Source organism: Panthera onca, chromosome B4 (genome assembly GCF_046562875.1).
Source record: "Panthera onca isolate mPanOnc1 chromosome B4, mPanOnc1 haplotype 2, whole genome shotgun sequence".
NCBI lineage: Eukaryota > Metazoa > Chordata > Mammalia > Carnivora > Felidae > Panthera > Panthera onca.
In genome coordinates this window covers 67,689,333-67,706,347 of record NC_138345.1, presented here as the reverse complement: position 1 = coordinate 67,706,347, position 17,015 = coordinate 67,689,333, and the positions used below count along the sequence as shown (strand labels likewise).

The window sequence follows — 17,015 nt, the reverse complement described above, 5'->3', positions numbered from 1 at the left end:
CCAGGCACCCCTCTTTTTGCTCAGGATAGTTTAAGTCATTCTATAGTATTTTTCCATAACACTGTGGCATTTACCTTTCTTCATTAACTAGGATGATATCACCAAAAATAGAGACGTCATTAGTGTCGATTTTAACTATTATTTTTTCAATATCACTATTATTGTTTCTTTTGATCTCAATATTGAAATCTTCTCCGGATTCCACGCAATGACGGCAGAAGGTGTATGCGCATGACGAGTCAAAGGAAAAGATGCGGCCATTGAAAGCTTTATATGCTCCTTTGCCCCAAGTAGAAGCTTCGCCTACAAAATATTTAGAGTAGAATATTCATGGTTCTGTGTTTTTTTTAAGTGTTTGTGTACCAAGATAAAACATTACTGAAAGTTTCTGTTCTTCCCAGCCACTACCTTAAATAAGTACTTTTCTTTCTCACACAGAGCAAAAACACACTAAAAGTAGTGCCTGAATCCTTGGGAATACACAAAGGTTGCTGTTCTGTCTCAAACAAAACATGAATAAAAATATCTTGTTTCCTATGGGAAAGGGAAATTGTCTCTACTGTGGGGAGGTATATATGATCGGAGTTGTGGTCTGTTTGCCTGTTTATTTTGCTTTTTGTAGAAATAGTCTTTCTAATGTTACACGAGTTGGTTACCATATATCAATTAAGTATAAAGAATATTGTTTTTCTATGTACATGTATATGTGTATATGTATGTATGTTATATATGTTCATGTATATGTGTTATGTGCATATGTGTATATATGTATCTTTGAGGAAAATAGTATGAATGTGAGTCATTCAGACATAAAATGATAAAATGGATAGGTGACCGGCAAATGTTTACAACTAGTTTCAAAATATTGGTTAGGTACTGGCTGGCTTGGACATAAAAATATGGGTAGAAATCAAAGTCCTTTTTACTTACCAATAATTGTATTTGTTTCTGAGTATTTCGGAGTTGCTTCTGGAATGTGGGATCCTTTTTCTATTTAACATAATGCATAGATTATTTAAACTTAAAAACATTACATTGATTCTAAATATACAGAATATTTGGGTTTCTACGTAGGAATTTAGAAGCTGATATTGAAGGCCATCAGTGGGTTTCTTTATCCTGATCATACAATTTGATTTTGTGAGAACTGTGATTTGCCACAGTCATGTACATGATGATCTCTGAATTGTACCATATTTTTGGTACAATTAGCCATAGTATTTTCAGAAATCATTATGAGCTTATTCATTCTGAGTCATGTACGATTACTAACATATGCTGTATCCCTTACAGAACTATATTTTCAACTTCATAAACAGAACTTTGCTAGCATACTTTCATTGGGAGTCACTAGCTAAACATGCCCAAGGTAGATTTTACTAAATCAGTCCACTGTGTAATACTAATAATTCAATTATCTATATATGAAGAGAACTTCATTCTACTGATCAAAGGGGAAAATTCATATACCTTGAAACCTTCCCCTGATTATTTTTAATGCATTGACCCTTGTATGTAACCAAGTAAATTTATATGAAATCTTAGAGCAGTTAAGCAAGCAGAATAGAAAAGCAACAACAACACAAATGAATATTTTGATAGAACTATAAAATATTTTTCACGTGTTATTTATTGTGTATCTTGAGGCCACTTGCCTTTACTACAGTTGTCTTTTCTTAGGTAATATAATATAACATAATATCTTTATAAATTATTTTTAAAGCCATTTAAAAATAGTGTATCTAAAATGACAAAGGAGAAGTTGTATTATGCTTTATTTAGGTTCCCTTAAAGTATAATTTAATCTACCTTATTAATGAAATTATTTAAAATATGCAGTCGGTGATCTAAACTTTAGTACTCAAAGAGAAGCATTTAGAAGCTCAATTCAACATGGAAAATACATAATAATATCATGTCCTAGTAAATCAATAATCCACAGAACACTTAAATTTCAGAATTATGTATATATGTATAAACACACAGATACATACACATACATCATATATATGCATTGTTAAGCACTGGAAGTCATAAGTCAAACTACCTGGTGTAGTGAGTGGTGCAGAGGTACTGTGGTCGGCTGGGCTTGTGACACCTATTTTAATACGAAATAGTTAGTCTGTATATACATACTACTTGGTAAAATATGAAAAAAAAATGTTTTTAAAATCTAATGGATAAACCATGGATCCAAGTTCAGCAATACTAATGCTAGCAGATTTAGAACAATGTGAAGCTATATATATATATATATATATATATATATATATATATACACACACACATATATATATACATATATATACATATATGTATATATATATGTATATATATGTATACATATATGTATACATATATATACATATATATATACATATATATATACATATATATATATGTATATGTATACATATATATATATGTATATATATATAATCAACTTAACAACCTGTGGGAGTAACAAAATTAAATGTCTTGCCACCAAATGAAATGATCAAATTAACTTACTCCAGATCAATTGTCTTAAAATGTGTTTAGGAAAAGAGAAAGGTTTGCATAAACAGGGTCCAGGGTCTCTTATCCCAGTTTCAGTCACACTCCCACTTTGAATTGCTTTACATTTGGAAAATCTAGCTACCATTTTAAGATGTCAACTGAACAAAGGATTCTGCACTCACAGAAACTGGAAGTCTGAAAACAACTGATCTAGTTGAACTGAGAGTTCATCTCAACATGTCTAATGTTAAGACAATAATGCCAACAGATCCAGAACTTGCCACTTCAAAGCCACTAGATTTACTGCTATTAGATACACTACCGGAAAGAACACTAATTAAAACAAGTCTGTCTCATTTGAAAAACATGAAAGCAGTCAAAAGTTGGTATCCAAACAGCAGAGAAGTCTCAGATTGGTAACCACTCCACAATAGAAAGAGGAGAGACAACTATTTCTTAATACATTTTTCAGGAACACATCCTAAACTGGAATACCTGAGCTAATGGCAGCAGATCTAGGGGTTAAAAATTCAGTGTCTCTTAAACCATTTTACTAACTGGTTTTAAACAAGGTCAATGGCAATAAATAATCAGTGATCTCAAATTTCTCAGTTCCACTGAAGTGTTGACCTCAAAACTGATGTCCAAAGATTAAGAACAATCCAAAAATGAATTATTATTTCTTTATTACCAAGCCTTTTCTGAACAGATTCATTGATAGTCAATCCTGACTGAGGTCAGCCATTACTACACTAAGTATATCTCTTGCTAACTAGACTTTACCTTTTAAGAACATATCAATCCCAAAGTTGATTTCTAAGTATGAATCCTGAATATCTTTCAGATCACTTAAGTCATTAGAAGTGAATCTACTGCCCACAGTTCTGAGATCACTTAGTCTAGTGGCACCCAAGACTTTCCAACAGAAGAATCAAAATAGTCCGCATATCACAATAAATACTACCACAAATTCTTAGACTGTTCACTCTAATGCTTCCATTAAGAAGAAATATTAAATTTTGAGATTTTCAAAAAGGATGGAATTTGTTTAGTCTTATCAGAAATAAACTTGCAAAATAATTTAAAGTCCAGATCCAGAGCACAAAGATCAAACCCAACAAATCACCTCTTCACATATGTGACTCCAAATCAATTTTGCATAAAGGCAACAAAAACAGCTCCACATAAATATAATCATAGCCACAAAATTCATTCCACGCTCTACAAAAAATATTAAATGATTTTTTTCCTGATCACGTCTAAATACAGTTTATCATTTCAGGATTTTGTCTTGCTTTTTATATCATTATTGATGTTTATGATTTTCATTGTTATTTTATAACATATGTTAGAATCCTGACCCTCTAAACACCAGACATAAATCCCAATTCTCGGCCATGGGAACCAGACCCAATAACATCCTTTCCAGTATCACAGGTACCTGTGCCACTAACGCCAGTTTCACCAAATTCATTTGGTCCAGAAGTACCAACACCAAGTCCAGCTGCACCCTTCCTTCCTCCACCACTTCCAGAACCAGAATACCAAGTATTTTCTCCTAATGGAAAATCAATTAATTGATTAAAAGTGTGATTAAAAGAAATGAAGAAGGAAGAAACTAATTTGTATTTCTTGGGAACAGAGTCCAGGTGAAGATACCTGTGCCACTGACATCAGATCCAGGACTCAAGTATCCAGCCCCCACGATTCCACTGCCACTCTCTCCATTCCTACCAATTCCACTGATTCCAAATCCCTGCTGATCAGATGACCCCAAATTGAATCCTGAGTCTTCAGAGATACCACCAGAATATTCATCCCCATTTCTTGCATTTGAGTCACCTGCTGAATACAAAATGATGGTCATGAGAATTATTTTTTATGCATACCATGATTCAGAATTTTTCTCTGCACAGAAATTAACCATAAATACCTAGAGCCCTGGAACTATAGCCTCCAGTACCTCCTACTCTATTTCCATCCAAGTCTGTACCACCATGGCCATTGGATTTGAACCAGAATCTCCAAAATGAAATTGAGTTTCACCTTTCCTTTCTCCATTTTCAAAATTAGACAACCAAGTCCTTCCCTCTATTGGAAAATTCTTAGTGTTACTTTTAAAAATGATCAAAAAATTGAAACCCATTTCAGTTTCCCCAAGAGTCCAGGTTAGGAGAATGCCCAAGTTGTGGGCATTGGACCTGAGATTCAAGGATCCAGACAAAACACACATGGTACTGCTCATTCTGTCAATCCCCTGCCTCCAAATTCCTTTTTACCAAATACCCACATACCAAATCCTGAATATTCAAACTTTTCACCAGCATGCTCACCACCACTTCTTGCACTGGTACTTCTACCAGAATATTAAAAGTTTGTCAACAGGATATATTTAATAATTACAAATTATTAAATTCATTAATTATAAATTTTATAATTGAGAAATTTTTAAGCAAAAAATTAACTGTCAACATTCATACCACTAAAATTAGATTCTCTGGTACCTTTTATTACATTTTCACTAAGGCCAATGTCATCAAATCGATTTGAACCAGAATCTCCAAAATCAAATTTAGCTTCACGTTTCCTTTCTCCATGTTTCAAATCAAAAGATGAGGACTTTTCCACTAACAGAGAAATAAAAATGTTATAAAATAATAGATGAAAGGCTGAAATCAATTTAGATTTCACCTGAGCAGAGTCCAAGATTATTAGACTACCTGAGCCACTGACATCAGATTCCCTGCTGCTCTTACTCCAGTCAGATCCTCTGCTTCCAAATCCCTTTTGACCAAGCTTCTCAAAACCGTATCTCAAATTTTCTGATATGCCATCAAAAAGACTATCTCTAATTCTTGCACTGATGCCACCTGCAGAATGTAAAATGATTGTTGTCAGAACATTTTCCAATAAATTTTATGATTCAAATATTGTTTATGCACAGAAATTAAACATCAACACCTAAAACATGGAACTAGATTCATCATTATATTTTATCCCATTTTCACTAAGGCCAATGTCACCACAGCAATTTGAACCAGAATCTCAAAAACCAAAATCAGTTCCAAATATCTTTCCCTCAAGTCCAAAATCAAAATACCCAGGCCTTCCCACTAATAGAAAATTCAAAATAATATCAAAATAAAAGAATGACTGTTTGAAATCCAATTGGATTTCTCAGGAACAGAGACTGAGTGGAATACTTGAGCTATCAGCATCTTAAACCAGCATCTTAAACCAGTATCACCTCCAGAATATAAAATGACATCACAGAGTACATTGAAAATGTTTCATGATTCAGAAATTTTTATGCATAAAAATGAGATATCAATACCTAGATCATTGGAAATGGGTCCTCCAGAACTACCCACTTGATTTCCTTCAATTTTTATTTTGCTATTAATGCCACTGCCACCAAATGAACTCGAACCAGAAGCTCCAAAACCAAATGCATTATCGCCCTTCCTTTTTCCAAGTTCCCAACCAAAAGACCCGGTTCCAACTGACAGAAAAATTAAAATGTTATTAAAAATTAATTTTACTTAGTTAGTTGATTGTTAAATATTTAAAAAGTGTATTTTTAAACAAGTAGTTAATTAATTTTAAATTTTCTGGAATGAGTCTTAGTTGGAATACCTGGGCTACGGGCATCAAATCCAAAACCTATTGATTCACCCCCAGGAGATCGTCTGTTGCTCATTTCACTCCAGTCAGCTCTACCAATGTCCAATCCCTTTTGATCAGATGTCCCCAAACCAAATCCCAAATTCCCAGAGACACTGCTACTAAATCCATCCCTATGTCTTGTGTTGGTGTTATCTGCTGAAATGAAAAAAAAAAAAAAAAAAAAAGATTGTTACCAGGTAATAATTAAATACAACTTATGACTCTACTTTTTATGCACAAAACCTAAATAGTAATACTTAGATCACTGGAACTTGATTTTCCAGTTCCCTATTCATTTTTATGAATGTTCCCTATTTCATTTTTTTAGCAAAGTCTTTTTGTTCAAAACCACTGACACCCACTCCACATGAGCCAGAATTACCAAGACCACATACAAATTCACCCTTCTTTCCACCACCAAGACCAAAATCAAAAGGCAAGTGTAAAACTCAACAGTTGTCAAGAGCAAAACCAAAGGATGTAAATTATTTGTATTTTTTTCTTAAAAGTCTGGATCAGAATTCCTGAGCACTGATATAAGAGCCAAAACCCATGGATTTACCAACAAGCTCCTTTCTATTCTTCCGTTTTCCACCAATTACCACATCTTTTAAGACAAATTTCTCTGACACAAAAATAGCTAGATTTAATGTACTTTATTGGCCCTAACTTCTTCCACCAACTGTAATCTCCAAAATATAAAATGCTACTTATTCACACTTTTGTAATTTTTTTTTCTGGCATTCTTTTTCAAGAAACTAGTTAAAATAGGAGTGTTGAAACTTCAGAAGTTAGCATCACAAAAGTACAGAAACATGTGACCAAAATTTTTCTGTTCCTTATGACAAAACTTGGGAACAAGAGAGCTTAAGTGGCTTTCCCAAAGTCCACAGAAGGTTAGCAGGAAAGATTGGGGATAGAAACTGGATCTCTCCCTACCAGATCCAAGCCCCTTCATAAAAGCATTAAATCTAATTGTCTCTTCATTAAAATGTTTAAGTTGCTGATTTCTGTTAAAGTTAATACAGATCCTTTAAGAATCAAACAGAATTTAAAAATCATTTCCATGAGTTCCTCTAATATTAAAATCTGTATTGGTCAAAAGAAACACCCTGCTTTGCTAATTGACTTTTTCTGTCAAAAGCAGAAACTAAGAAACAACTTAGAATACCTGTTTCACTGGGAGCAGAATTAGAGTCAGCTAATCCACTTACTGCATTCACATCAAATCCACTTTGGCCAGATGGACCCCTACCAATGTCATTTTGATTTGAAGCAGTGCCACCAAATTCAATACCACCAGAGATACCACTGGCAAAACCACTTGCTGAACGGGTTTTCTCTACCACACAAAAATACAATCATTATCAGAGAAAAGTTGCATTCATTCATAATGTACAACAAATTAATCTATATACATTACTTGAACTAGGCCTTCATTATAGGTTCAAAAAAATCCCTCCCCCCTATACAACTTTCCATATTATAATTCCACAAAGTGTAATCAGGGGTATGCGTGACAACCAATTTACCATGAGGTTTGAGAATTCCATAAGAAAACGGAAGCATTGAGGCCATTTAAGAAAATCTCACTGTGTTCTGTAGAACATGAGCAAACAATTAACACCTCGGTATTGTAAACAAGAGCAAATATATCTGCATTAACTTATAGGTCATACTGAATTTGTCAGTCCCAAGACAGGTAACTGGACAGACAGGAAACTTTTACCCTTCCTGAAATATTTCAACTGCACCCTTGCACCCAAAGCTGTTTCTCCCTTTTCAATTATCATCACTCGGACTCAAATTTCAATATAAATATTGAAGTTATTTTCCTCATTGGATCTCTTTCTTTTCTGGTTGTTTGTTTGTTTGTTTGTTTGTTTGTTTATAGGTATGAACTATAGAGATTTCAGGGGCTAGGAAAGTAAAGTAAAAGTTGGCCAATTGGGAGAAGTATGTAGAAGCAGAGAGAACATGTCTCATCTATAGAAAGTTAATTTTCTCTCAAACAAAACAAAATTGCAGTCTATAAAATGTTTAGAAACCCTGTTTTATAGTATTACTCAGACAACTGAGTACGTAATTTAAAGAGAGAATCATGGTATTGAAAATAAACTGTGGTTGGAGACGAAAACATGTGTAGAGAAACCTTACACTAAATTTGGGTCCCAGAAGTATCTTAATTAATTTAAACAATATAAAAATGATTTATAATTATAATAATAGCACCAAGTAGAAAAATAGCATAAGAAAATTAAACCTATCAGGAAAAAATGTAACTTAATATAAACATCTTGGCTAAAATTCTCTAAAGACAGAATTCATCAGTCTCATTGGCCCTGAAATTAGTTTTTTTTATATTCTCCACTATTAATATTAAGGCCATGTGCTGCAAATAATACAAAAATTATCAGGTTGTCCTAAATGAAAAAAAGCACTTGTTTCCTAGGTAAGCATTTTTCTCTAACAGTACCTGCTGGAGTGTCTTTTAACACTAAACTATCAGTATCTCGATGTTTTCTCCACCGATCTTCAGCCCTTTCGCGAGCATTAAATCCAAGGTCAAGGAGTGAACCAACAAGAGATTTCTTTCTTCTGTTTGGGTCAGCAAAGTTCAAATTACTGAACAAAAAGCCACCTAATGTGAATAACAGAAGATCATGTTTGAAACCTGTATTGCTAGCACAAGAAGGTGATTTGATTGTGACGCTTTGAAAGCATATGTTTTTTCCTCATTTTTCTGGCAGTCCTTGGAGTTACATACACTGCATATTGACTTCATTGCCATAACCATATCTTTTTGTCATGGTTCTAAGACTTCAACAAAGAGAGATAAATAGAGCTGTGAAGATTTCACTGTTGTGTGCTAGACATTCTTCTCACAGACAGGGCAGACACCTCTCCAGCTGTTTTCCTCGCCATTGCTAGGCCCCGAGTTCCAGTGTCCCACCTTCCCCCATCAAAATTGTCTGTTGTGTTGAAACCACGCTGTCCTTGGCTTAGTAAGAGCTGGTAAAGTTAAGATAACATACCTAATTCTCTTTTCTGTTTTTCTGCAAAGAAAAAAAGGTGAAAGTATTTATTTATAAATTATAGCATTCACTTCCTTCAGGTATCAGCTTAAATGCCATCTCAATGAGGTATACTCTGACAATTTAAAATTGCCACCCCCATTCTAATGCTCCCAATTATCATTGTATTACTTTAATTTATTCCAGAGATTCTATCACCTTGTAATATACCGTGTTTACTACTTATGTTTATTGCTTATTGACTGTCTCCTTCATCTAGATTTTAAGCTCTATGAACTCAAGGTTTTTTGCCTGTTTTCGTCACTAAGGTATCCCAGGTGTCTAGATTCTGAATCTTAATATCTAAATATCTTAGTTTGATGCCAAAGCAGAGAGAAATAAGGCAGCATTCAGTCGTGGGAAACCTATAGGCTTTTGAATCAAACCCATCTGGACTCCCAGACCTGCCATCAGAATGGCCTTTGACAATGTCTCTCTTAGACTCAAGCAAGAGGGGTTCCTACTTGGAACCACTCAAGTCTCACTCTGACCTTCTTCATGCCATGGTTCTCCTTGGAGGGCAAAGAATAAAGGCAGAGGGGTCAGGGACACCTGGTGGCTTAGTCAGCTAAGCGACCAACTCTGGCTCAGGTCATGATCTCATGCCTCATGAGTTCGAACCCCTCATTGGGCTCTCTGCTGTCAGTGCAGAGCCCGCTTCAGTTCCTGACTCCCTCTCTCCCTGCCTCTCCCCAGCTCATGCTTTCTCTCTCAAAAATAAATTTAAAAAAACAAAAGGGGGACAAAAGGGCAGAGGGGTCAAGATACACCAACCCAGAGCCTGTGCCCTCCTCCGTCCCTCACTGTAGACCCTACTAAGTCCCCAGAGCCCTATAGTCCCAAGCCTGTTCTCAGGATCTTCATAAGCATCCTTCCCAAGACCATTCCCCTAAGGTGAGACCACACTGCAGTGACGAGAATCTCTAGGCCTGGGGGGAATGATCAGGGAGTGCCTGTTTGCAGAAGAAACAGATTGTGCTGAGACACGCAGGCAAGGGTATCTCTCTGTGTAGGACAAAGCCAGAAATGGAAAGAGCAGGGAGATGGACACATTGGCAAGGCCACTACCCACTTGGCTCCTGCATGGAATCCAGTGATCTGAAAACTCTGCAATTATAATCAGGCCTTCTAAGTGGTGACAAATAGATTTTTGTCAAGTTGGAAGAAAAAAAAACATTTTATTTTAAATTTTGTTCCTTTATTTATGCATGTGCTATTCTTGCTCCTGGCTATGCCCCTGGATACATTTAATACTTATGAAACAAAGTTTCTTTGTCTGTTAAATGGAGACTACATAATAAATGATAATAAGTACTCAGTATGGAGCTAGGGTGCCTGGGTCAGTTAAGCACCCAACTTTGGCTCAGTTGGCTCTGGTCATGATCTCACGGTTTGTGGGTTCGAGCCCCACGTGGGGCTCTCTGCTGACAGCTCAGAGCTTGGAACCTGCTTCAGATTCTGTGTCTCCCTCTCTCTCTCTGGCCTCCGCCACTCAGGCTCTGTCTCTCTCTCTCTCTCAAAAATAGATAAACTTGTAAAAAAAATAAGTACTGGATAGAGAGACCGTATCTTTCAATGTATTTTATTCTACTCAACAAACATCACATCAAACTCATGTAGAATTTTTATTTAATTTATTAAATCATGATAAATATTCACTATACTTATACCTCTCCTGAGTTCAACCCCATAGGTATATTAGATCTTTCATTTTATTAAACCAATGTTTCCACTGAACTTATTCATTCTATTGTTGAAATGAATGGCTTGGTATCTTAGCCAGTGGGCCATGTTTGTTTCTACTAACTTATTTGTCCCTTTTTTATATACAAAACTTACTCAGAAATACATTGTCATCAGGGTGACTAGCAGTAATGGTTAGTGTGTGTTTTGTATGTACCACATCTTAGACATGTAACAGTACCTTCCATATCCTATCTCTTTAATCCTCACAGCCTCCTGTAAGGGTGATACTATTATCATTTCCTCACTTGTAGATGAGAAAACTGATACTTAAAAAAGGTTTCATGACTTGTCTAAGATCGCAAGGTAAAATCTGCCAAGAAATCCTTTTTTCTTATGCAAACTGTATAATGCCATCACCCCGTTTAAAGATAGATTGCTTATACAATGCTTAAAGATAAATAAAATGTTTACCTCATAGCTCAAAGATAGGTACAATTTATTCATTTATATTGCATACATTTTGCACAAATTTTTGGAAGAGTTAACTTACACTTCAGACCACAACATGAAATAGAAAAAAGAAATAGATATAATTCTGTTCCTCTACCTTCATTCTATAGAGAAAAACTGATGGATGACAGAGGTGAATATGGATGAACCACAGAGAAGGGGAGATTTTTAAAAGGAATGGCAACAAACAAGTTACATTGTCTGAAACCAGTAAAATCTAAAAATATCAAAAAACAAAGTCCTATACTGCCTTATGGATACTTTTCTCAAATATGTGAATCTTTGTCTCATTAAGGAATAAAGATTGTGGGGGATAACATTGCTCTGGAGTTTGACCAGTTTTATGTTGGCTGGTAGAGTGGCTGGTTGAAGCATCTTTGCTTGGCATTTTTATTCATCCAATGCAGCTCTAGCCTCAAAGATCCTCAAGTCCCTCCCAAATAATACCCAGACTTGCAACGTTCCCTGAAAGACACAGGAAAAAACTCAATTGCTAATAATTTCAGAAGATTCTCAGAGAAGTATAGAATTCCAAGTTCTCCCTCTCTTCATTCAAACTTCTTGAATAAGGACTTTCAGAAGAATGCTCAAGACTATTCTAATTAACATTCAGATTTTGTGCACTTGGAAGTAGATAAACTCTTGTTCTATCATTATAGTGAAACCTAATGAACCTGTCCATAGTTACGATAAGGTGATTTTGAGGTCTTTGAGACAACTGACCTGCTACTTATTCTCAGTTTGCCTTTTTCTCAAAGAACACATTTTCCAATTGCATTTTATTGTATTTAGGTTGTAGAAAGACACAGAGATCTAAAATATCACATAATAAAAACATATAAAAGTAATCTTGGGCTATTTTGATTGGTATATATGTTAGACCAGAATCAAATTCAATCTATACTGACATTAGCAAAAATCCTTTTGTTAGATTTAAGAAAAAAACATAAATGCAGTCTTGATTTGTTGTGGCCAATTTTTCATATTGGTGGATAGGGAAACAAAATAATGGGTCATATTCAATGTTATTCAATGTTCTGAGGGAATCTGTAGTACCACTAATAGGACTAGGATCAATTTTAATTAAAACAATTCACTAAGAAATCAATCCTGTAATACAAAGTACTTATTTAAGGAACGTAAATCCTTAAATCTAGATCCACATTTCACTTACAGGTTTAAAAATTTTCTATTTTATTTTTATTTTTTATTTTTTTAATTTTTTTTTTAACATTTATTTATTTTTGAGACAGAGAGAGACAGAGCATGAACAGGGGAGGGGCAGAGAGAGAGGGAGACACAGAATCTGAAACAGGCTCCAGGCTCTGAGCTGTCAGCACAGAGCCCGACGCGGGGCTCGAACTCACAGACCGTGAGATCATGACCTGAGCCGAAGTCGGACGCTTAACCGACCAAGCCACCCAGGCGCCCCTAAAAATTTTCTATTTTAAATGTCACCACCTTTATGAGACTAATTATTAAAATATCTGGCCCAGATTCTATAAAAACACACTAGAGTATGTTTGTTTGTAACAAGGAATATTTCATTTTAAATGTTTTAGTGTTTTTTCAGAGGAGATCTATCTTCCCTCGAAATAAAAGCAGTCACTTTATTATTGTTTAGTATAAACAGTATAAGAAAAAAAAAAGCAATTTACCTGATGTGCTTTCAGCTATTTTTCCATCTGAAGAAAAACAAGGAGAATTGCTGTCATTAGTAGTTTCTCTGACAGATTTGCCAACAGAAAGTGAATTTTGATTACAGCCATTTCTTGTCCTTGGGAAGTGTTCCCACAGATATTCTCACTGAATTCAATACTCAGGCGTGAATATAGTAATTATCCATTGACCCTGGTGTATTTATACCCCTCCAGAACACCCCCATAAAGGGTAAAGTCTCCACTGGTCCTCCAGCCGGTTTAAAATACAGCCTAGTTGGAGGAATTAGAGCATAGCAAAAACAAACAAACAAACAAACAAACAAACAATAATTCTGGGATGGCTGAAAAGGTGTAAAGCATTAATTACTATTCTGTTGTGAAATTCAGAAGTTTTAGTTAAAAGATTTTTTCAAAAATACTGGATATAACTAGTTAATTTGAATAAAATTCTACAATTTCTATTGTACCACTGAATATACAAGTCATGTACATGCTACTTACGAATGATTTCTTATCATCAAGGTGAATTTTCTTCATATTTAAGTAAATGGCATGCTAATTTGCAAGCTTGTCAAGTTATAGTATAACTGAGTCAAAAACTCACAATAAGAGTGAGTATAATGAATGACAATTTACATAGAAGTACACATATTATGTTATATTTAAAGATAAACCTATTTTTATCATATACATAAAAGCACTGGTTTCCCAGAGATTTTTTTCAAAAATTATGTGAAATAAAACATTTAACAATGGTGGAGTGCCTGGGTAGCTCAGTTGGTTAAGCATTGGACTTCAGCTCGGGTCATGATCTCACGGTTCATGGGTTCAAGTCCTGCAATGGGCATCTGCTGTCAGCACGGAGCTTGCTTCAGATCCTCTGTCTCCCTCTTTCTCTGCCCCTCCCCTGCTCATTCTCTCTCTCTCTGTCTCTGTCTCTCTCAAATATAAAAACAAATTTAACAATAGCAATAGAATTTTGCATAAATTCACATTCAAGAAACCTCAAAAAAAAAAAAACACACATTTTTTTATAACATTTTAATTTTGGTACTTAATGGATTGTAGATTTTTTTTATGTTTCTCTATGCTCTATAATCTTCAAAAATTTCCTAAAACCAAACTGCCTACATCATTCAAATAAGAAAAACTTGCAGAAATTGGACTGTCCAAGAAAATCCAGGACTTACAGTCAGCAAACCTATGCCAGAAACAAAGGCATAAATTAAGTCAAACCAGAAACAGAGCCAGTTATAAGATAAAGAGTTTCCCATGTGTTCTGATAAATTGTTGCCAAAACCAAGTTGTATGTAATTACACATACAACTACATATACACATATTTAGCCAAAGGCTATGAAGAAATGGTCTGGAGATGCTTAATATAAATCCTTTGAAAGAAAATTGTACAATAACATTCTCCATATAGGTTAAATACCTGGAAAATTCTAATTATTTAAAATGTAGTTTGTAGTCCAAAAGTCATTCCCAAATCCTCTTGCAATAAATAGAGGTGTTACAAAACCCATGCATGAATTTTACCCATCAGAAAGAAATCCCATGGGCCCCACTCAGCACACTTTCTCTTAAAACAGATGCAAGACTAATGAGCTTGGGGTGCCTGAGCGGCTCAGGACTCTTGATTTTGATGCAGGTCATGATCTCACCATTCTTGGGAACAGCCCCACATCAGGTCCACACTGACAGTGCAGTGCCTGCTTGAGATTCTTTCTCCCCCTTCTCTGCCCCTCTCCTGCTCGTGTTCTCTCTCTCTCTCAAAATAAATAAATAAACATTGAAAAAAAAAAAAAAGACTAATGAGCTTGAATCAATGGTATTATCATCCCAACAGACTGAAAGCAAGGAATAAAAATTGGAACTGGGCATAAAAAACAGACATAATAACCCTATCAAGACACAGAATTAATGGGGTGCCTGGGTGTCGCAATCGGTTAAGCATCAGACTTCAGTTCAGGGTATGATCTAATGGCTTGTGGGTTCAAGCCTCATGTGGGGCTCTGTGCTGACAGCTCAGATCCTGGAGCCTGCTTCAGATTCTGTGTCTCCCTCTTTTTCTGCCCCTCCTTTGCTCACTCTCTCTCTCTCTCTCTAAGATAAATAAACATTTTAAAAAAAGATACAGAGTTAAATGTTCAATAGAAATGGAAAGACAGAAAGGCAAATCAAAAGCATATACTTAGAAACCATCTTTAGGGTAGGGCCCAACTATCTTCCACACAGCATTAGATCTCAAGGGCATCATTGCATGATATATAATGTGATAATTGGAATTCACTTTTATGTCTCCCCAAAAAGATTAGGCTGTGTTCAGAAGTTCCTTGTATTCTTGGGTAAAAAGATAGAGTATCTGCAGTTCATTTCAGAAATTTTACTTTGCAAAAAGTTGGTTATTTTCATATGGAAAATTCTTGTATGCAGAACGAACACTGTAAACAATCCCAAATTATATTTCTAATTCAAAACAAGTATGATCTAATTACCTGTTTCATTACAGCTACTGTTCTCAGTATTGTGAATACCCAACAAAAATCATAGACCAAAATCCTATACGTGAGGAGTTTACAATCATGTGAGATAAATGAGTAAGGAGTCATAGTATTTCATTCCCAAATCAAGTTTATACAAAACACATTGATTTCTGATTTCTATAATGGCAAGAATGTAAACTGGTTCAGCTATTAGAGTAAATGGTATGGAGGTTTTTAAAAAATAAAAATAGAATGACCATACGACCCAGAAATTCCACTTCTGGGTAAATATCCAAAAGGAAATGGAATCACTATCTCAAGGAAGTATCGACACTACCATGTTCATTCCAACATCATTGATAATAGCCAACAACCTAAGTGTCCATCGACAGACAAATGGCTAAAGAAAGTATCGCATATATACACATGGAATACTATTCAACCATAATAAAAGAAAATTCTGCCATTTGGGACAACATGGATGGACCTTAAGACATTATGCTAAGGGAAAAAGTCAGACAGAGAAAGACAAATACTGTATAATCTCATTTGTATGTGGAATCTAAAAACATTGAACTCACAGAAACAAAGTAAAATGGTGTCTTCCAGGGATTGGGCGTTGGGACAAATGGGGTGATGTTTATCAAAGGGTGCAAACTTCTAGTTCTAAGATGAATAGGTTCTGGGGATCTAATTAATAGCTCTTTAACTGTAGTTAGTAATACTGTATTGTATACTTGACAGTTGCTAAGAGAATAGATCTTAAAAATTCTCACCACACATACACACAAAAAGATGATTATGTGAGATGTTAAGGGTGTTGAATAACCGTATTGTGGTAATCATTTTACAACGTACACATGTATCAAATCATGTTGTATATCTTAAATTTATGAAGTGTTATATGTCAATTGTATCTCAATAAACCTGTAAAAAAAAATCCCTATGTTCCAAAAGACGCAGGCTCAGAATACACCTTGATGTCTCAAAGTAAAGATAAATTTCTGGAAGATACAGACCTGATTCTTGTCTGTAAAATAGGGCTTCTCCATCTATTAAAAAAAGAAGAAGAAAAAGTGTTAACAATTAGGTCATTTTATACTTCTCCCTACCATATTTTTTATAAGAAAATAATATTCTTCTTGTTTCCATTCTTTTAAGTTCAATCCAAGCAATCTACTTTTTATATCTGAAAATTATTATTTTTCAGCATTAATTTATTATTTTGGAGCTTTCTTATGTAAATGTAGGTAATTTATTTACCTATCAACATACTTAAAAAATCTAAGTTTTCAATGTCAACTCACTGGAAAAACATATGGCCAAATAAATTAAAACCACAAATTTATATTAGTCAGTATTTTATATCTTTTTCACATTATCAAAGCCTTTTACTGCTGTTAATCTGAAGTATATTTTCTGATTGAAATT

The 17,015-nt window shown here is 34.8% G+C and overlaps 1 protein-coding gene and 1 long non-coding RNA gene across 2 annotated transcripts in view; both read right to left on the bottom strand.

Moving 5' to 3' along the window:
• The window catches only part of MUC19 (mucin 19, oligomeric), a 111,767-nt gene extending 103,809 nt beyond the window's left edge, over positions 1 to 7,958 (bottom strand). The window contains exons 1-12 of the mRNA XM_081796295.1: positions 7,895 to 7,958; positions 7,337 to 7,507; positions 6,098 to 6,345; positions 5,795 to 6,026; positions 5,220 to 5,369; positions 5,004 to 5,126; positions 4,794 to 4,855; positions 4,159 to 4,372; positions 3,941 to 4,057; positions 2,048 to 2,098; positions 931 to 990; positions 75 to 303 (exon numbers count right to left, since the gene is read on the bottom strand). Of these exons, the coding sequence (XP_081652421.1) occupies positions 75 to 303; positions 931 to 990; positions 2,048 to 2,098; positions 3,941 to 4,057; positions 4,159 to 4,372; positions 4,794 to 4,855; positions 5,004 to 5,126; positions 5,220 to 5,369; positions 5,795 to 6,026; positions 6,098 to 6,345; positions 7,337 to 7,507; positions 7,895 to 7,958 (1,721 nt within the window). The remainder of the gene's footprint in view (positions 1 to 74; positions 304 to 930; positions 991 to 2,047; positions 2,099 to 3,940; positions 4,058 to 4,158; positions 4,373 to 4,793; positions 4,856 to 5,003; positions 5,127 to 5,219; positions 5,370 to 5,794; positions 6,027 to 6,097; positions 6,346 to 7,336; positions 7,508 to 7,894) is intronic.
• Positions 7,959 to 8,815: 857 nt separating this feature from the next.
• On the bottom strand, positions 8,816 to 16,745 carry LOC132694517 (uncharacterized). The gene is made up of 3 exons (XR_009617337.2): positions 16,604 to 16,745; positions 13,094 to 13,120; positions 8,816 to 9,221 (listed from the first exon to the last, which is right to left on the bottom strand). It is a non-coding gene; the product is annotated as an uncharacterized LOC132694517 (long non-coding RNA).
• Positions 16,746 to 17,015: the final 270 nt, after the last annotated feature.